The 22,362-nt window shown below is 31.2% G+C and overlaps 3 protein-coding genes across 4 annotated transcripts; 2 read left to right on the plus strand and 1 right to left on the minus strand.

Moving 5' to 3' along the window:
• The first annotated feature begins 1,114 nt into the window (after window positions 1-1,114).
• On the plus strand, window positions 1,115-4,755 carry LOC123213748. 2 transcript variants are annotated; one of them, XM_044633272.1, is made up of 4 exons: window positions 1,115-1,269; window positions 1,362-1,439; window positions 1,535-1,639; window positions 2,376-2,705. In XM_044633272.1, exons 1-4 carry the CDS (start codon window positions 1,267-1,269, stop codon window positions 2,412-2,414), a joined length of 225 nt encoding a protein of 74 aa, XP_044489207.1. In that variant the 5' UTR covers window positions 1,115-1,266; the 3' UTR covers window positions 2,415-2,705. The 2 variants fall into 2 exon arrangements, with proteins under 2 accessions (XP_044489207.1, XP_044489199.1); XM_044633264.1 differs by lacking the exon at window positions 2,376-2,705 and adding an exon at window positions 4,474-4,755 and having other exon boundaries at window positions 1,117-1,269.
• A 7,482-nt stretch (window positions 4,756-12,237) lies between these two features.
• LOC123211538 (ACT domain-containing protein ACR10-like) lies at window positions 12,238-16,538 on the plus strand. Its single transcript, XM_044630334.1, has 6 exons — window positions 12,238-12,601; window positions 12,772-12,990; window positions 13,495-13,600; window positions 14,289-14,625; window positions 15,050-15,334; window positions 15,800-16,538. The coding sequence occupies exons 1-6, from the start codon at window positions 12,448-12,450 to the stop codon at window positions 15,941-15,943; spliced, it is 1,245 nt and encodes a 414-aa protein (XP_044486269.1). The 5' UTR covers window positions 12,238-12,447; the 3' UTR covers window positions 15,944-16,538.
• Window positions 16,539-17,230: 692 nt separating this feature from the next.
• On the minus strand, window positions 17,231-20,786 carry LOC123214221 (heparan-alpha-glucosaminide N-acetyltransferase-like). Its single transcript, XM_044634003.1, has 13 exons — window positions 20,435-20,786; window positions 19,990-20,127; window positions 19,674-19,755; window positions 19,394-19,470; window positions 19,125-19,240; window positions 18,916-19,024; window positions 18,693-18,809; window positions 18,523-18,614; window positions 18,354-18,420; window positions 18,182-18,263; window positions 18,008-18,099; window positions 17,751-17,894; window positions 17,231-17,640 (listed from the first exon to the last, which is right to left on the minus strand). The coding sequence occupies exons 1-13, from the start codon at window positions 20,651-20,653 to the stop codon at window positions 17,494-17,496; spliced, it is 1,482 nt and encodes a 493-aa protein (XP_044489938.1). The 5' UTR covers window positions 20,654-20,786; the 3' UTR covers window positions 17,231-17,493.
• Between the last annotated feature and the right edge of the window lie 1,576 nt (window positions 20,787-22,362).

Genomic DNA, 22,362 nt, shown 5'->3' on the forward strand with positions numbered 1-22,362 from the left:
TCTTTAAACTCTTAATATTCTCTCAATCTTTCAATTCAATCAAATTTTCTTAAATTTAATTAAATTCTTTCTTAATTTTTTATTAATTTCAATTTCAATTTTTTTTATACAATTCATAATTAATTATAGAATTTATTTCTATAATTAATTTTATTTATTATTTATTTATTATCTTTTATAATTAATCATATAATTTATTTATATAATTAATTTTATTTATTATCAAAAAATGACAAGTAGTGAAAATTATAGAATGTATTAGAATTGATGGTTCAATATCGGTTTCGAACCGAAACCGTCGGTTCCGAACCGGGGCCATGAACCGGAACCGACGGTTCCGAACCGTGGACGAACCGTCCTATTACGGTTTCGGTTCAGGGTCCTTATATTTTTGAACCGTGAACCGGCGGTTCCGAACCGAAACCGGCGGTTCATGAACCGTGGCCAGGTCTAGCAGGCAGTGTTGCAAATTTAATCTTTATTATTTGGTGCTTACCTTTTCGTAATTATAAAAGAGTTAAAAAAAGTTAACTCTAATAGGTTTAATCAAGATTAATTTGCTGATTTTCGGTCCAACAAAGGTTAATCATATTTCTCCGATTAAATCATCTTTATTTGATAAAAATCGTCATTGATTTTCAGATTTTAACAAGAAAAGAAGAAATGTAAAAAAAGTTGATCTACCATCAGAATAATAATGGTGATAATAGAAAAAGAGAAAAAAATCTTAAAGAGAAATTGATTAATTTTTTAATTTTAGATATAAAAAATGAATAATTTTTTATACTAATAAAAAATATAATAAAATTTTGATTTTTTTAAATATTGTTAATTAAATAATATTTTTAATCTTAATTATAATAAAAATGTTAATATAAATATGAGTATTTAAGTTTTTAAAATTATACAAATAATAGTTTAAAATTGAATCAAACCTTAAATAAGAATAATTTTTTTGATTTTATAATTATCAATAAAAATAATATTGATAATTTTATATATAAATAATAATATATTATTATATAATGATATATTATTATTTATATATAAAATTATCAATATAAAAATTATCCGCATTAACATGGTTATTTGTAACTTTTAACAATGGCTCTGATATTTACTCTTCACAACCATTCAATAAGATCGTGCCACGTCATACTGTGCTGTTCTAAACAAGCGATACCTCGCGTAAATTTTCAATAGAAAGCCGAGTCCACTGTTCTCAACAGATCGTTTGCGCCAAACCAATCGATTTGCAATTCGAAAATGGTAAGTAATTGCTCCAACGATCCCATCTGTTCATGCTGTTTGTTTCTCTGTCCATATTTGATCCATTTTTTTTTCTGATTTCTTGTAATTAGGTTTGCCTTGCTTGTTTATTGCCGCTTTTCTTGGTCCCAATCGTCAACTTGCTGCCCCTACTCTTTCATTATATCATGGTAAGCTAGAGAGTGAGATTGCTAGTTTTTCCTTTTTCATTTATTTGTTCTTTTAGTAATTTAATTGAATGTTGAACTGATGGTTGATTTTTCAGGGCAAAATTTATGGAATGTTGGGATGGGAGTACAGGAAACCTGAAAGGGCTCCTCCCGCGTGTCCCTATAAGCCTGCAGCCAAACCAGATAATGACACTCACAAAGTGAGTATGCTTGATTTTATGGTTTATTCTTTTATGTGCTTAATTTTCTTTTCTAGGAAGAATATTGATGCTTGACCCTCCGATTGATTATGGAAAAATTCAGATTATCTTTATAGGCTATTTTATACTTTTGATTCTGTGTTTATTCAAGTAATGTTCACTTTGGTTTATTCTTTTTTAAGACTATTACGACATTTTGGATGTAGTTTAATAAGTGTATAAATAGTTCAATGGCAATGGATTGTTGCATGAAAGTTTATTATATTTGAAATGTTGAACTATGGCCATTCTTTGTTAAACATGTTATTTGAGAAAGTTTATTATGTTTGGATGCAAGTTTGTAGTTCAAATATTCAGATTTCACATTGGAAAAGAATAAGTTTGAAAGTTTATATGAACAAAATCTCTCTAAGATTGCTGAAACAAAGAAACCTATTGGGCTCTCATGTGCACAAACTAAGTGGCTCAAACCCAGTTTTATGAATTGATCATGAAACCATTATTGGGTGTGTGCATCAAATCACTTGCATCCAAAAGGACATTACAACTCACTCAAAGACAATTTGAATTCAAACATGTGTGACCATGTGAATTTGATTGAGCCAAGCACATATCTGCATACCAGGCATGGTGTTTGTGCAAACCAGGCTATGGTTTGATGTGCATTTAGTGACCTTAATTTGATTCAATGGTGTTGTTGTTCACTGAGTTAGTAAATTGTGTGACTTGTGAATAGGGTCACCAGCGACTTAGTACAATGGTTTGTAGCTCATAATAGCTTCTCATGAAGAGGGACTGGGACTAGTGAGAAAGAGACTTGAATGTTTGTCATTTGATATGGTGATTTAGGATATGGTTACCTGAAGCCAGCTAGAGTGCAACGTGGAGGTTGTCATGGCTATATCAGAATCATTTAATCGTTGTTCCTTATGAGAAGAGTTGAGCTGATCTTTTATGGTATTATGCTTTGTATCATGATTCAAAGTATATGTAGATGTGTTTATCTGATATTCAACTAAAATGTTAAAATAAATAAGCTTTTTTGTGTATCTATGTCCATTTGAGAGTTCTTTTTGGCGAAAAATAGATTAAAAATGTTAGTAATGTTTAACCTTTTTAGATTTAGTGAGTGTCTATCAGATCCCTGTCCTTTTGAAGTCTGTTTTTTGTTAGATACATTCTTTAACACGTGCCATACAACACACATTAACATAAGCTTATTATGTTTTTATATTTTTCTTAAAATCATTAGGAAGCCAAAATGAATTTGTTATTCCTATGGAGATTGTAATATACTACGTTTCTTGCATGGTTATAAGTTGCAATAAATCCCATGCCTTGTTCGATTGGTAATTACTTGCCTTTATTCAATATCACTATTATTTTATTACTTAAAAATGTATAGTGACAAGTCTTGAAATCAGCAAGGCAAGTTGTATAATCCAAAAGCAATTAAAAGATGGAAATTGTGATTTCACGGAAGTAGTAGAATTTTCCCTCTTTTTTTTTTTGGGGTGAGGAATCATACTTATTGTGCATGTTTTCATAATTTCTATTGCAAGTGTTCTATGCATGTGAAATCTACATTCTGGCTAATTCCAATGCTCCTCATTTAAGGATGCAAATGACAGAAGTGAACTTGATCATTATTGTCATTGTTTGTGATTTCGTTCACAAGGATACGAATTGTTGATATTGTTCAATTAGATTTAAAAAAAAAAAAGATAACAATGCCAATATGCATTAAAATCTTAAGAAAATAAACTTAATTCTTATTTTTATCAATTGATGATTGAATTACAATGATTGACCCCTTATAAATAGGCGTAGTTTTTCTTAACTAGACTAGGATAACTTAATAAACTAAGACATTAGTTTAACTAAATTAAAAATATTAATTAAACACTCAATTATATGATGATACATCATTTATATACCAATTGTGTATTTAAAAGTATGTACACATTACATTGCTCATTAATTAATTCCAACTCTAGGAAACTTAAACTTTACGTAAATAACATTAATTAAATTAAATAGAGCTTTCCTAAAAATATAAAGACTCTTAAAAGTTCTTTTATTGTAATAAGAAAATTAAAATTGGACTCTTAAGATTTATTAATTAACTCCATAACAATATAATTTTCACTTTAACTGGAAAAACTTAAAAAATAAAAATAAAAAACTTAAATTAAAACTCTAACTAAAAATTTCCCACAAAGTTTAGAAATTCCATAGGTACATGACTTTACATTATCATGCCATATCACCTTGCCATGTTATGCCATGCCATCACGCCACATTAGCTATGTCGTACACATCATCCACCCTTCCTCCCTCTTGTCGTGAGTTTTCAATATTGTTAATATCTTCCACCTTACCATCCTCTTACTATGATTCTTTCTTCTCGTCATTTGTCTTTTCTATCCAACCTTCCTCTTACTTTGAATCTTCTTTTGAAATCATTTCTCTTCATGTTTTAGCGTTGTTATCCCTCCATGAGTTGAATGTCTTGGTCCCTCATCTTATTATTATTATATGTTTAATTATTCTAGGATATGATTATTGTTGTGTTTATATTTGATTTTTAGTTTTTGACTTTTTATTAACTTCATATTGTTTTATGGCATGAATTTGGAGATTCCTACTGTCCCAATTTTACGTTCTTGCACAGCTGTTTGCTAAACTGCTCATAGTTCACCTGTTTTCGGTTGGCGATGGTGTTGACTCTTGGGCTTGCTAGCTTTTTATGTCTGTTATTCTTCCTCATAGTTGCTGGGCATGTTTGTTTTTCAAGCCATCTTGAATGGTACTAAAGTCCCATGTTGATGCAGGTGGTGACAGAAACAAAACCTGGTTCACATGAATCTGTTTCTAAGCAGGCAGGCTCGACTGATGACAAGCAGGATTGAAGTTCAATTACGTTCTTGAAGACAAATAAATGTAAATGTCGTGAGGTCTTTTTGTCATAAGGATTCTCTGGGACCTGATTTTATGTTCAAAATCCAAAAATTAGACCATGTTTTGGAATATTTAAAATTAACATCACTTTTGAAAAGAACATTCTGCGTGAAAAAGAATATGCCAGTTGCAGCATTGCAGCACTTCACATGCTACCTCATAATTCTATTGCTCTTGTTTTCATTCTTTAATTTGGAAGTCAATTATTAATTTATGTTCTGGTATTTGATAAGCAATTGTGTCAGTTCCCCTGGGGCAATGATATTCTGTTCAAAGGGAAAATGGACAGATGTAAGGTTTCCCATCTGCTTCGGCATTCACAGTTAAAATTCAGCGTCAGGAACTTGTCTCAAAATTGCTTTTCATGATAAGAAATGCTTTGTACAGGTAAGAGTTCTTATAAGTTCCCCAACTACCAAGTTTGTTAGGCTAAATCTCCTTGTATAGAACTCGATGTACATTGAAAAAGGATAGGTTGATGTATATGTTGATATCGAGTTTTCTACAGAATGAAGAAAGAACAAAATGTGAGGGAAGCCCATGTCTCATATTAGCTTAATGTTGCCAGAACATGACAGTTTCAGTTTCAATTATGGTGAAATTGCAGTGGTAGATTTATGAAACATGATGAGACTTAAATAAGTGCATTAGATTCGATGTTTTACCTGTTTGATGTGGATGGCCGGTCTTGAATGAACAGTTTAACTCAAGTAAGATTACCCTGTTTAAAAAAAAAAAATTTGAGAGCTACATGGGATGGTTTACCTGAGGATGTTGAAAATTAGATCACCTAAATTTTAACAGCTCATTCAACTCCTCTGCCTAAGATTTATGATTCTGTCAAACGTCAATATGCAGTTTACCCTCAACTACTTGGAAAGTATTATATAATTCATTTTAACACAATTCAATGAATTTTCAGGCAAATATTTTTTTTTTCTTTTATTGCTATTATTGAATAATAAAAGAAAAAAATATAAAATTATAATTAAATCAACATCAGTTACAGAAATTGATTAGATAAAAATCCTATCACTCAAGTCAAACAAATTTGTTCACCTAAATTCCAAACAGTCGGGGATTTGACTAGGCAAACAACTTAATAAAAATATTCTATCATATATTTCTTTGTCATTGCAAAGAGAGTGACAACTTTGAAAAAATAAAATTTAACTTTTAACAAATGAGGAGAAAAAGACAAATAAAATAAGAATATGCATGGTATCTATCCATCCATACATAGAATCCTTGGCCACTCATCAACCTCTGAGGTCCCTGAATTCCACCTCCAACCCACTAATTTTCAAAGCCTCACAATTCTTTATTTGCCAACTTGGCTAATGCTCTCTTTCCAACATTCAACTTAGAATCTCTGCCACTTTCACACAATCTTATATTAAATTTCACGTTTTGTTATTATTTCATGTTTTTTGAAATCTCTACCAAACTTTTTGAAAGGTTATTTAAGTCAATTCCATGTGTTAAGACTTTTTGTAGTGGACATGTAGTCGTTTCAAAAATACTACTCCACTCTAAGGGATTGTTTGATTTATAAAGAATAAATATTACTTTAATAATCTATATTTTATTACTTATATTATCTTGTTTGGTTTGACAATAATAAAGATTATAATAATCTTCTACAGTAGGTAATAAATGTAATATTCTAATTATCATATTTATCTTAGATATTAAAAAATTATTAAAGTAATCTTAATTTTATTATAATTATATTATAATTTATTAATTTTTAGGAAAAAATAGTCTTATTTTTAATTAATGTAATAAGTAATATAAAAATATATATTAGAATAATTTTACTTAAAGGTATTTAAGTAAAATAATTTACTAATATTCTTTTATTATCTCTAATTAAACACAATAATTATTTATACTTACCTAAATTTATCAAATATAGTAATTTTTTATACTTAACAATTTTCTAAATAATATATTTTAAAAGTAATTTTTTAATTTTTCAATTTTGATAATAAAAAATTGTCTAAATCAAACGTCTCCTGAATCTCTAACCATTGTGTTAGTAATGGCAATGAATTGTATAGGAGATGAATACCGTATTCCTTATTCTTATCTACACCTTGTTCTTAAAATGGGGATAACAGAGAATTCATGTGATCTCCTGCCCATCCTCGTGAGAAAATTTCTTTTCTCATTTTCCTTTTCTTTCTTGTTAAAAAAATAATAAAATATAATTATAATAATTTAAAATTTGTAAAGATAATTCTAAATTTAAAGATTTATGAGATATATAAAAGCAGATAAAAGTTAATAATATATTCATTCCCTTCTTATTTTTTACGGCGAAGATTTCATTGATTTTATCTTTTTTTTATTAGGAAACCCTCCTGGGGCCCTAGGTTGAAGGGTCAAAATTGCTATCCCCAGATTATGTGTTTGACTTTTTTTGGCGGTGAATGCCTAGTGGTTTCAGAAATGTTGCCCCCCTAAGCTCTATATTTTTATGAGGTTTGTAAGAAAATGACAGTTTTTTAAATTGTTAAAATTATTTATAAATTTTAAAGTTGAATTAATGACATTTCTTAAACCAACTAATACCCATTACAAAAAACAAAGGACAAACATATGAGGTTTACTATAAAAGGCCCTTCTGAAATTGATTAAAAAAATTCTTTTGAAATTCAATTTAAATTTGCAAAAAATAAATTTGAATACAAATTGTAGAAAGAAAGTAAATACAAAGCAAAAGCCAGCTGCCAGGAGGCCGAGTCACAGTCCAACTTGCGGCAGCAGTTGTTAGGCTGAGGGCCCATGGCGTGCGTGACTAGTGACAAAGACAAGACGACCGGCCGAATCAGCAGCGGATTTGTGGCCCTTCTTTCGGACTTTTCGCTTATTATTTTTCCAACTTGGCTGGAGTTTCACTTTAAAACAGCCATAACTTTAACAACTGGATTCCTTCATTTCTCATTTTTTAATTCAACCATTGAAGGTGATATCTAGAATTAATTTTATTTTAACCCTGTAAAAAGTAGTTTCAGTGTTAAAGTTTGGAAGACATTCACCAAAAGGATACAAGTTTCAAATCTATTAACTATATATTAATATTAAATTTTTAATTTAGTGATTATAATACTTATAAGATCGATGTAAAATTTTTAGGTGAATCCCATATAAATAAAATATAAAAAAAATATTGGATTTGTCTATATATCTTACATAATTTAGAGTTAAAGAAGATTAAATTGGTTAAATAGTTTATAAACTTTACAAAACTCAGAAATAAAATTATGATAAATTATACCTTTAAAACGGTTAATATATTGATAATTGATTAGACTATCGAACTAAAAATATTACAATTGATCATTAAATCTAAAGTTTTACTTAATTGGAGATATCAATCCATCATTAAATTTAAGATTTCGCTTAATTGGTTTGTTCGATTCAAGTTATAATAAAAAAAAAAAAGTAATTTGAATAAAGTTTCCTATTATCAAGATTTAAAAAAAAAAAAAAAAAACTATGAAACTACAACCATCACTAGTCACAACCCTTGTAACTTTAACAACTGGATTCCATCCTTTTCACTATTTTGTTTCTAATTTTTAAGTTGTCCCATTGAAGTTGATTTGTTCAAAGAATTAAATTTAAGGATTGTAGTGAATTTCCATTTTTGCCCATGTCTTTGAGGTCTACTACTTTCAAATAATAACATATTTTATCTTTGGGTTTGGCTTTGATCGGTGATTGACTGAAAAATTAACCTAAAAATCACAATTCTGAAAGGGGCAGATTACACACTAGTATTGTTTGTACAATCCTTTTTTCTTATTATTCTCTACAAGGTTAATTTTCAAGTTAATTAAAAGTTAACTAACTTCAACGAATTTAAGGGCTAAAGTGATAATATTTAAAATAAATGTCCTAAATTGATACTGAACAGAAACATAGGGCCGTGACAAATGCTCTGTGAGGGATTGCCACAATCCTTGAAGTTGGAAAGTAACTGTGGGTTATGTATCAGTGGAGGGTTAAATTAAAGATTACGAAAACATGAGGTCACAAGGTGACGTCATAAATAAAAAATAAAAAAGTGGGATGATTTGACGAAGAAAGGAAACAACCGCTATTCTTCGTTTTCATTTGCTGGTTGATTGTCACAATCCATCTTTTTTATAGTGGACGTTAACAAAAGGCCATTACCCAAAAACTTTGTTTTATTTTTTTACTCATTATTAAATTAGGATAATATTGTGTGTATACTTATAACTATCGGTCAAGATATTAATGTTAATATAACACCCTTGATTCAATACTCTAGTTTATTATTAAAATATTATCCACTTTAGATATATAATTCATCATAGTTTTGTTTTTAGGTTTTATAACCAAAAACACATCTTAACAGCTTAAAGAGCTCACAGACTATTTAACCAGTTAAATTCTCCTATCACTAACCAATGTGAGATACATAAACAGAGTACAGATAGACCTAATATTTTTTTTCATGTTTTATAGATATGAAATTTGTCTAAGAGTATCACAAACACCCCCCTTACGGGACTCAACGTCCTCTTTGAGTTTTGTCTCATCATTGTTCAAAAGGACACGCAAAACCGCTCTGATACCATTTGTAACATCTTTGGTCCAATAGCTCGACCCACTGTCAAGATATTGTCTATTTTAGACACATAGTCTATCATGATTTTGCTTTTAGGCTTTACCACCAAAACGCGTCTTAACAATTTAAAAATCTCACAAACTATTTAACCAATCAAATTCTCCCACCACTAACCGATGTTGGATACATAGACAGAATACAAATAGACCCATAATCTCTCATGTGTTTTGTCGATATGAGATTTGCTTAAGAGTATCACACTGGGTCTGTTTGTATTCTATTTATGTATCCCACATTGGTTAGTGGTGGAAGAATTTGACTGGTTAAATACCCCGTGAGCTCTTTAAACTATTACGACACATTTTGGGTTGTAAACCCTAAAAACAAAACCATGATGACTGTGTGTCTAAAGTGGCAATATCTTAACAGTGGGTTAGGTTATTGGACCAAGGATGTTACACCGAACATCTCTCCCGTGCTTTGTTAATGTGAGATTTGTCGACAAACTATGATGAACTATGTGTCCAAAATAGACAATATTTTAACAGTGAATCAAGTTATTGGACCAGAGATATTATAATTGATATATGTTTATGTGATTAAATATTATTTTTTCTTTACAAATAATATTATATATACAAACAATGTATGCAAATGATAATATATCATTACGTAATTAAATGTTATTTTATCTCTAATTTAAAATTATCTAATTATATGATGATATGTTATTATTTGTATACATATAATATAAATGTATAGAAAAATACTCATTAAGAAAAGCCTAATAGCAGGGAAACTATTAGGTGAGCACGCAATTCCTATTTAAGAGTTACATGGCAAATAATTTTACCTTTTTTTACTTATAACATTATGTTGAGTAAAGGTTTATGTTTACTTATAATTTCTAGGTAAAAAGTTGCTTGTGTGAGATACATAAGTAAATCTAATGTCCAATGACTTAAATTTAGGTTTAGTAATGCATTAGCATAATTATTGTTGATAGTGCCCTGTAGTTATATTTTTCTCGTGCGATATTAGTAAGTATTCATTCATAAATTTATTAATAACAATCAAATCAAATGTTTGATCTTAATATATTATTGACGGATTTCGAATTCATATTTTTATATTTGAATATTTCATCTTTTACCTCTTAAGCTATTCGAAAGTAGAGGCGTAAGTGGAGTGGGGGGAAAGGGAAGGGGGTAATGTAATCTACGTAGAAGATTATAAGAGGAAATGCCATGCGCCTTCAATATTATATTTAATTATAGGCAGGCATGGTGTGAACGGTGTGCACTATGCAAAATGCCTTCAAATTAAAGGGACATACACCTCACTACCTCTCAACATGACTTTTATTTATCATTTTATCCCTTTCATGTTTACTCTCCACAGTTGACAAGAGTATCCCATATAACTTATAGGGGTGGCAATGAGGAGCGACGAGGATGAGGACTACACAGGGGATATCAATTTTTGGTTGTTTTTATTATGAGGATAATAAAAATTTGTTATCCTCTTTTCGTTAAAAAAAACCTCTTTCTTATCTCCGTCTTCATTTTGGTAGGGAAAAAAAAATCATTTTTTTGCATCTTTTAAACATAACTTAAATGTATTAAATAATAAAATTAATTAAAATTAAGACTAATTATTATTTCAAATATTACAATTATTATATATTAATTATTTTATATACGTAATAAAAATATAAATAAATTTAAAAATATTAATAACCTAAAACTATAAGAATATATTAATATTTTAAACAAAAATATTAATATAAAAGAGATAAGAATAGAGACAGAGACAAAGACACATGTATTTTTATCTCTGATTATGAGAATATTTTTTGTCTCATTTCTCATTTTTATTTGAAATCTCCTCCCTGATAAGACTAAAAACTCTAACTTTACAGCGAAATTATCATATTTATTAACTTTCATTATTTTATCAATCATTATTTGCACATTACAACCTTTTAAATTTATAAATTATTTCAAAAATATTGAATAATTATTTTTAATTATAAATGACCATTCAGATCTTACAGTCAACAAGAAATAATTCTTGATGTTTGTAGATCTGAATTAGATCTGCAATAAAATTATGTGTATCTATTTTGGGCACACAAATATATACACATTTATATATGTCATCATGTGATTGGATGATTTTGAATTAAGAATAAAACAATAACCAATCATATGATGACATATATGAGTGTGTATATATTTATGTACCTAAAATCGGTATACATAGTATTACTCTTAGATCTGATGGTTCGTTATTTGCGTTAAATTTAGATAATTAATAATATTCAACCGCAAAAAGGTAATTGCTGGGGGGCCAACTTCTCTTCAAATGTCCTTTCATTTCCTCACGTGTGGGAACCATTCTCAGATCACACACGTGTTGGCGGCCGGCGACACATCAAACTACGTTTTGTGTTTCGTCTAGCCAATTTATCACGATATAAGGTTGTTCCAAAGTGTCCGTATACGAGATAAACAAATTGAAATTCGGACCGACAATTTTGATTAAAGAATGTCCAATAATGTTGGATTTTTTAACAGCCACGTCATACTGTTCCGCATTGCAGATAAGAAGGAAGGAAGATACGCATGTTATTAATTAATTAAAACAGTATTAATTAATTATAGCTAAGGTGGGATTATTTAATTTGTTAACATGCTAATCATTTGCATTTAACAAAATAATTTGTTGATTATCATAGATTAATTTTTCTAATTAACAAATTACTGACACATTCAAATAGTGAATGATGATAATTAATTGAAAATTTTTTAATAAACGGACTTTTTTGAATTTATTTAACAGAATTTTTATATTTTAATTAAATATGTATTTAAAAATATAAAAATGATAGAAATTAATTTACAAATAACATTTGATTTTTAAAAGAAACGTGCTAAAAAATCTCTGATAAATTTCCAACATATCGTCGATGTGATTTTAAATTTTAACATTTACACCCTGAAAAAATATTTAAAATTGACCAACAAACGACTACAACAACAACAACAATAAGTGAAGCAGAAGCGAAGAAGCTGACACTTTGTGTCTTCTTTTTTACCTGTGATAAATTCATCTGTGTTTCTGTGTCCACCAACAGCAGAGCAGAGCAGAGCAGAGCAAATCAAGGAACAAATAAAGAAAGAGTGAGGTGTCAGGCTCTCTCAGTTTGTGCCAGAGCAAGTAGATACAGGTAGAGAGAGACATGGGTTTTCTGTACGACGACGTTGTGGTCATCAGCCAATCTGAGAAAGACGAAAGCCAAACTGTTATAACCATTAACTGCCCTGATAAAACGGGTCTTGGTTGTGACTTGTGCCGCATCATTCTCTTCTTTGGTCTTAGCATTGTTAGAGGCGGTAAGCTTTTCTTTAACTATTTCTCTCCCTGTTTGGTTCTTCAGAAAGTACAAGAATTTTTTAATTTTAGGAATTTCCCGTGTGAAGGTTCAAAACTGACTTAACTTTTTGGGTTTTTTTTTTTTTTTTGGGATATTTGATGTATGTTTGCTTGAATTTGTGTGGTGAAGATGTGAGTACGGATGGAAAATGGTGCTACATAGTGTTTTGGGTGATTGGGAATTCAAATACTAGATGGAGTTTATTGAAGAAGAGACTACTGGGTGCATGCCCTTCTTGTTCGTCAGCTTCTGGGATTTCATATTACGGCACAGAACTACAGTCACCAAAGCCTCCTGATGTGTTTCTTTTGAAGCTTTGTTGTCTTGATCGAAAAGGGCTTTTACATGGTACTTTTTTTGGTTCTTTCAATTAATTTCTGGTTTAGATTAAATTCCATGTGTATGGCTATCTTACTCGACATATTTGTCTTGATGATTTATATTCGATAATTTCCTTTTTTATTTTTTTTCTTCTGTGTAGAATAATCTGATCTTGAATGCGTGTTTTGGTTGCCGATAATAACTTTGGTGGTGTGTTTTTATTGTATACTTTATTCATATATTTTGATTGTTGGAGAAGAGGGGAAAAGAAAAGAGAAATTGGAATTTCTCAGTAGCCACTTAAACCCTTTAGTTTTAAATGGATCCCAAAATTTTGAATGCGTCTTATCTTTTTTAAACGACTAAAATGAAGAGATCTTCCTTTTCCTCTCCTTTATGTCAAATTGGATGTGAAATTATCTGATTTTCTGCCTTTGGTGTGGTTTTGTGGAGAATTTGGATGCTAGGACATTTTGAGAACTATGCCGATCATTGAGTTTTGGAGGAGTGATTTTTCTTTTTTATGGGCAGATGTGACGAGGGTTCTTTGTGAGCTTGAGCTCACCATAAAGAAAGTGAAGGTATCTACCACCCCAGATGGGAGAGTGATAGACCTGTTCTTCGTCACGGACACCAGGTTTTGCATTCTTAATATATTTTACCATGTTTCATTGATGCTTTTGAATGTCTAAAACTATGTAACGTCATATTCCATATATGAGTTTGATATGTTTCTCTATCACTCAATTTCTCTTTCCAAATATAAAATGATCTAATGTTGACTGACCACAGTCCAATTGACTAATGTTTAGCAGCGCCTGCTTGATGCTAATGAATATTCTCCCTGGTCAAGTGCTTTGTTTGGGAAAGAGTTAATCATGGAGTGCAAGCAATCTATAAAAGAACTAGGCCAATTAAATACTTAGATTTTTACCAACTTAGAATTTTGAAGTTTGGTTTGTTAGCCTTAAAGTAAGCGCCTTAACTTTTAAATTACCACAACAGACACTCTTGTTTTCCTTTTGCTTGTGCGTGTTTATTTATTTTATTTTTTTCATATAAGAGGGCTGGAAAGGGTGCTTCAGAATTGAGTTTATTTGCAGTTGAATAATTAGAGTTCCATAAACATCTGTATGCCCCTTTTGGCTGTAGAAGGACAGATTTTTTTTTTTTTTTTTTAAATTAATGGAAATTAACCCAGATGTGAAGGTTGTAGGGATGTCCCTTTATAAAATCCATAGAGATTTTCTTATGTAAAAGAGTTCCTGTTGTTGATAATATTTTGTTCTATGCTGATATTACTTTCTCAATAATGTCTTTATCAGGGAACTTCTGCACACAAGAAAGAGACAGGAGGATACACATGAGCACTTAAAAGTTATCATGGGGGATGACATGATAAGCTGTGATATTGAGATGGTAGGCACTGGAATTACTGCCTGCTCTCAGGCATCTTCATTTCTTCCATCTGTAATCACTGATGACATGTTCCACTTGGAAATGCCTAATGAACTTCCGAGCGGATCCTTCACTTCCAACAGTGTTTCTGTCACAATCGACAACATGCTGAGTCCTGGTCATACTCTTGTCCAAATCCATTGCCAAGATCACAAAGGTCTTCTTTATGACATAATGAGAACTTTAAAAGACTACAATATTCAGGTAGATGAACTACTAATATGATTCTCTTAAAATGTGGGGATTTTTTTGAAAACATTGTGCAGCTGTTTTATGTAATTTATAGTTTCATGTGTGGATGTCTTCATTAGATTTCATTTCATTCTTTCTTAAAATATTTATAATGTTGGCATTTGCATTTTCAGTATTTTGGAGTCCATTATTTTTCCGAGGACTTTTAATTTTTTTGTAAAACCATAAACCTGCTGAGTCTGAGTTGTAGGATTTGTTCTTTGTATAAATATTGAGAGTCCTAATTGTGACATGTAGTATTCGCATTCTGTTTTCATGCTTCTTTCTAGAAAAGGTAGAAGCATGTTCTACTTAAAGCAAATACCGAGGAAGAAATAGATTGACAGAAGATGTCTGCTTCCATAATATTCGTCCCAAAATCTTATCATTTATGCAGATTTCGTATGGACGCTTCTCCACAAGACAAAAAGAAAATTGTGAGATTGACTTGTTTGTTATGCAATCTGATGGGAAAAAGATAGTTGACCCGAGCAGGCAGAATTCATTATTGTCTCGTTTGCGGATGGAACTGCTTCAGCCTCTCGGAGTAGCAGTGGTCAGCAGGGGTCCTGATACTGAGCTTTTGGTTGCAAACCCTGTAGAGTTATCTGGCAAGGGCCGGCCTCTTGTTTTTCATGATATTACCCGTGCCCTGAAGATGCTTGATACTTGCATCTTTTCGGTATGCACTTTTTTGCTTACCCTATCAACTGAAAAACTTCTTACATATGTTTGGTTTCCCTGGATCCTAGTTACTTTTTTGTCATTTAAAACAAGATTGCATTGCTGGAATTATAGAATTGACAATGCCTTACAGGTTAATGACATTATAAATTGCATGTTTTCTATGCATGATTTTCATAAGCTATGTAAAAATCATTATGCTGATAGGTTACAATTTAGTAACTGAGTCCTAACTCTTTGGTTCACTGGTATGATATATAAATGTACATTATCAGTTCCCTAAGAGAAATGGTACAATGCCTGCTTCAAGAAGTAAATATTGCCTTGTTAAACATACTCTTCTATGTATTGTGAATATTGTGTGATTGAATAGGACATTGCTATTTTCATTTGTTTTGTAAATTTTTCAAAACATTTTTCTGAAATGGTAAATATCATGTTTGGTGCTTTTTTAATTTTTCAGGCTGAGATTGGGAGGCACATGATTGGTGACCGTGAATATGAAGTTTATAGAGTCCTTCTGGATGAAGGGGATGGATTGTCTGTCCCAAGAAACAAGATCGAGAAAGGAGTATGGAAGATGTTGATGGGCTGGGAGCGATTATGATTATGTATAACTTCCTTTAGATGGCTATGCCTATTCTATGGTCTCCTTCTCCTACCATGATTTGCCACTTAGATGTAAAAAGTAATACTTTTCTCACAAACCTGTTGCTAACCTTGTCTATAAACTAATGTGTTAACAAGTTACTGATACTCCTGTTACCACATTAGTTTGTAATGAAACTATATTCAACAAGTTTATGAGTAGTATTACTTTGATGTAAATTACAAGCTATGCTGTTAAAATGCCAGGTTTCCCATCTTTATGCATCTGTGAGACTAACTTTGTATTATAAGAATGAGAAGTTAGTAGTGAGGAGATACAGAAATTAATAGTGAAGCGCACTGTGGCATTGTACACTTGAAAGATCGAGCACAGAGGTAAATATGGAGTTGTTTCCTTTATGTTCTGATAAATATATTAGTGAACGCTACTATTAGGCAGTTGTGGGGCATTTGGGTTAACATCTTCCTACTCAAGAATAGATTCTACTGACTTCAGTTTTAATTGTTTATAAATTTAGTACATGGTACATGTGAAAAGAATATGGCTTGCCAATGTTATCAGTAATAGAAAGCCTTGTGTATTGTTGTGTTAAGAATCTTTATCGTATATCCATATTTGTTGTTTCCACTTTGCAATCATTGGTATAGATGAACATATATACAGGAGAGGTAGATTCTTTTCTGGGTGTCATCTATTATACACAAAGTAGATATCCCCATATAAAAATCTGCGATCACATCAGTCATGTCTATTCTGAATGATTTTTCCTGTGATATGTACTGGTCTGCGAATTGTCATTTTGCAAATGAAGATTATGCATATTTAATCTCTATCAGGGGTGGTTTGAGTTTGATTGAACTATGGGGACCAACTACATAATTGGAGATCTTAATCATTCAAGATATTATCTGAACTTCAAGCTACTTCAACTGCTGACACAGATTTTACCAAAAGCTTTCTGATATTTTTGAGTTACTAGAGAAACTTTGTTGCTTACTCTCCAGTTATGCCATTAGCAAAATACAGAAAACGCAGATGATTTTCGACACAACATTGTATTAATAATGCAATGAAAAAGAAAGAGAAGGTTGGAACTTGGGATTATATGTTTTGATAACAGGTTCTGATTACACGTATAAGAGAAATTTTCGATATACCAAGGACGGATGAGTAATAGGGTTCCTTGTTAATTTGTTATAGTGTGAACATACAACAGTATGCTTCGCTTAGTGAAAAATAAATTGCCAAGAATATATTTTCTAGTGAATTCTCAAGACAATTGGATTGAAGCCAATGAATTTTTTGTCATTCAACTGCCCACTTGGACTTAAAATGAAAAGAGTTTTATATGATCTTTTGCAAACTTGTGCCCAAAACTTCCTTTGAACTCTCACAATATTTTAAACAAAGCCACTGTAATATTTTGGGTACTCTAAAAGACAACACAGAGAAATACTAATAGCATTTTGAATTCTTAAGATTAATGTGTGAATATTCTAATATATCAACACGCCATTCCTCTGTATACTTAGAGCAGTATGTGCTTCTTATAACTTCCAGTATATACCCAATTTGTGCAAGATGCCTGCTACAACTCCCCAGAATGTAATTTCAGCAAATATCACATACAAAAGGGTTCCTAGTCGCTCTGATTTCCAAACATTGATGAATACATGTGTCTGAATCCAGTTAACCTGCAATCATTTTCAATTTTGCAAACTAGTTAGATGATATTGCAACAAATTAAAAACAAAATGATCTGTATGATAAGATTTTTGACCATAAAGAAGAAAGAGTTACTTACAAGTGTGTTATCAGGGTTCTTGTAATACCATCCATTCACAAATCCTGCAAGGATTCCTTGTGCTCCGAGTACGAAAACTAGCATAGCATTCATCCCTATCCACTCCAGGAATAAAAATGGAGTCCTCCATCCCAAAACATCAATCTGTTCAATTCATACATAACAGATATATTAGAGTTGAAAAACTCCTTGGATTAATGAGAACTTAGATTGACAATGGCTCACTGTATAATTTTGACTGCACTTAGATGTTTTACCAGAATGTAGAATCCAGAAAACACAATTCCAGCTGCACCGGCTGTGAAACAGACATAGCTGATGCTGTAGAGCTGCTTGTTAATAGGAATGGCTGCAAAGCATTGAAGAAAAGAAACTTCCTAACATTTTTGATTTCAGTAACAGAGATCAGAAACTTAATCAAGGAAGCTCACCATCTGTAAAATGAAGAATTATGGCTATGATAAATAAGACAATCCCCGTGGAGATCCACTGCTTCAGCCTCTCAGAGTGACCCTGCAAGAGATCCCACTTTCAGTTTCCTTCAAAATGGCAGAACTTCATATCCAACTCATAAGAACTATGCAACATCATGGGATTTCTAACCTTGAAATGAATCAGAACATGTCCATAATGGATGCCAATTGTACCAGAGAGGATAGCTGAAATTGTACTGAAAAAAAAAACCCCAAATTTGTTCTATATTTTCTTGAAATTATCAATATTTTATTTTACAAGAATTAAATTCATTTGTGCAAATGATTATTCAACAAACCTCAACAGGCCTTCTGGTTCAAATGGAGCACGACACCAAGCTGGAGCGTCCTCGCGAAGAGGGCCAGAATTTGGAGAACTAAGAGTGCAAGCCTACAAGTTTATAAGAAGATCAATAGCAAAATTAAATCAATGATAATTTGTGCAATTAGCATTTTAATCAGGACTAACCTTTAAGCGCAACCAAACTGGAATGGAGTACAAATGATTTATGCCCCAAACTTCTCTGTCCACATAACCAACAGCATTACAGGCAGGTCCTAAGTGTCCTCTCATCCCACATTTGACCTGTAATAAGCAAGAAATGAAATTTCTGTATAATTTCATAAGCAATTATAAGTACATGAGCTATGGCGGTTATAATATTTGTCTTGCAGCAAGCTTTAGCACATACTGTGTATCTCTTTGCTTCATGATCGCTGCGCACTACAAAGCTCCAGTCCGGAACATATAAGGAATATGTAGTGATCATGTAAACAAGGAATGCGACAAACCCTCCGAGCCTAAATTCCAGATAGGCAAATTGATTGATAACTTACTAGAGATACAAATTCTTTTGAATTAATTTACTTTGTTTTAAGCAGTTGATCAAGATTTTTTTACCATTGCCATTTATATGCTGTGAAAATAGAGAAATGTACAGGTTCCTGTACAGTTGGTCTCCGCTTGGTGGTCAAAGCCTCTATTACTGCTACAAAACAGTACACCACTGCTATTCTCTGCTTGTAACACACAATTACATAGCCAAAATCAGGAGACAAATTCAAATTTTAATTAACTGGACCTATCCCAACGTGTAGACCTCTATTATTGATCACATATTTGAAGAATATTTTGAGCTATTAATGGAAATATTGCGGTTAAGTAAAGACCTGTAGAATCCCACACCATCTGATGAACTTCATGTCAACTCCATAAGAGAGATAATCAGGGGCGTGAGAGTAACCCCCTGCATTTATGTGAGAATATACACCACACACACCCACAAAAAATTCATGTAGTTAGTCATTTTGTTTATGTGATTATCTTCTCTGTTTTGTCCATCTGAGTGTATTATTATACACGCACCAAGGTAATTAACAAGCTCTTGATATCCATTAACATGAGAGTTCACTTCAGATTATCATATTAAAAACTTCAGATTATCCTTACCTTGCAATAGAATTCCCCAAAATAGAAGCTTCAGTGTCCTCAAAATTATCTTCTTTATTGCATCACCGATCTTCGGAACTCTCTGAAAGATTAAGATACATATGTTTTAAACCCAAAACAGACATGACTTGGATTAATTAAAGGATTGTGTCAATTGGCAACAAACAGGTGAGGAGGATGGAAGTTTTGAATCTATTTCTACTTACCATCTGTCAGATACTATTTGTCTAGATATTGAATATTATGAACCGAATTTAGAATAAATTAATTAAAATATTCACGTAAGAGTTAATAATGAGGTTGAAAAAATGTTGACCTTGAGAGCGAGGGCGATTGCCACCCCAACAATGAAGAGAAAAAAAGGCATGACAAAGTCGGCCAATGTGCATCCATTCCATGGTGAGTGATCGATCCTCTCATATGCTCCCCCAGCATCGTCCACCAATATCATCACCTACATACATTTATTTATACAACATCATTACTTGTCAATAAAATTATGTACGACACAATTCAATTATAGAATAACATATCATTTATATATTAAATTGATATTCAATATTGTGTATGTAAAACATTATTTTACATTCGTTCGGTATATATAGACCCAAACACTATATCAACTCTATACTCTTTTAATATGTCTATACACATTCAAAAACATATACAAGTATGCATTCGAAAGAAACAACTTATATAGAAGGTAATAAGACTGTCTCGGTTAAACCCCACTAACATGCATGGATAATTAGAAAACTTACCACTATAGTAAGACCTCTAAATGCGTCCAAGGTTGCAACTCTCTTGCTCTTCTGCTTCAGCGGTTGCTCCTCTTTCTGCTCAACAGCTTCATCCTGTATAACGATACTCCTCTCTATCTCTTTCTCCTTCTTTATGCCATCTTCGAAGTTACTTTTATCATCTTTTTTACTATCATCTTCATGGCCTAGCCCTTCTTCCACTCTCCTGGGATCAGCCATGTTCAAACCTTTCTCCCTCCTTGCCAAACTCTCAGATAAGCTAGATGGCTTGTGGTGAGATGATAATACTAATAGTGGTGCTTTGATAAGACACGCAAATTAAAATGAGACGGCCGGCATTATTGGGCATCTGGCTTCCGTGGTGTGAAAGTGAGACAAACCTGTGATAGTAATCGGACAAATCAAAGGTCAAAACGAGACATAAAATCAATCAAACAGACAGCCTTTAATTATATTAGATATTTAATGAATCAGCTGATTAATCCATGATTACTCATTGCTGACAATTTGGTATTTGTTTAAATTTAGCTCAAAAATTCCAAATTTTAACTCAGATCCTTATAAAGTTGTAACAAAAATTTTAACTATAATCCAATCTAAACTATGTCTAAATTAAACTGATATAATTTGAATTATTTCAAAATTGTTTAATATTTTTACTAAACATTTTTAATATTTTAATTTCTTCACCTAATTATCTCTACCTATTATTAACAAAAAATTAATATACTATTTTATTTTATTTATAAATAATCTAAAAAATTACATAATAAATCGTTTAAAAATAAAATATTATACTTATTATCAAAAAAATAAAATCAAATTTTAGATAGAAATAAAAATAATCTAAATAATTACAATTGCATCCAATATATAAGTGTTTTAATTATTATGGAAATTTATACTTCAATATTTTTTTTAATTTATCACTAACTGATTTTACTATATTAATATTTTTTATATATTTAGGTTAATTTAAATTAATTTAAGTTATTTTCATATTAATCTTAACACAATCGATTTAGTTTAAAATTATATTGGGTTAACCTAAACAAAATTTGTATAAAAAAAAAAATCTAATTTTTGTCATACTATATCAACTTAAAAACAAAAAAATGAAAGTAAAAAATCTGACAAGAGGATGCCGGTAACTCTTGGGTGAACTCAGAGTCAAGCTGGAATCCAAGAGAATATGAGAAGCAATTTATATATAGAATAAAGACTTCGGCCTGCAAGTCACCCAACATTTTCAGTAGTTTTAATTACAACTGGTGTCGAAGAGGGAAGACGACTCAGTATAGAAGTGATATTGGCCTGCAAGTCACCCATATGCCATGCTTACTATTCAAAGTGCCTGCAAAAAACGAATTCATATGGTCATGGGCCAAAAAAATATTACTAATAATATAAATTTACGCAATACTTTTGTGGCCATTCATTATGTTAACTGCCAAAGGCTTGAAGACAAGATAGGACTGGCTTTCTCAAATACTGATTAGTTTAAGGGTTTCCACACAAACCCCTATAGTTTTCATAACATTGAAAACACATGCTAGTATTGAAAATAGAAGCAGGGGCTAGTTTTCATAAGCCCTATGGGCCAAGCCGGTTATCACTATTTAGTGGATCAATATAGCTAAACAGTGGTTAGTGGCAGAGAGTAAAGAGTCTTGCATTAAATAAAAATAATATAAATAAGTAATATATAAATATAATATATTAGACCTTAATATAAATTAATTAATTTTATATAATATGAGTTTTTCTATATTTATAAGTTTAATATATTTTTTGAGTAGACTTAACAATTTAACTTGATCCTAAATAATCTAACTTAATCTTGGATACCCCCACCCATTTATATTTTTTGGGTGGTTTTCACAATTTAATTTGATCATAAATACCCTAACTCAATCTTGGATAGCCCC

Source organism: Mangifera indica, chromosome 1 (assembly GCF_011075055.1).
Source record: "Mangifera indica cultivar Alphonso chromosome 1, CATAS_Mindica_2.1, whole genome shotgun sequence".
In the NCBI taxonomy this organism is placed as follows: Eukaryota; Viridiplantae; Streptophyta; class Magnoliopsida; order Sapindales; family Anacardiaceae; genus Mangifera; species Mangifera indica.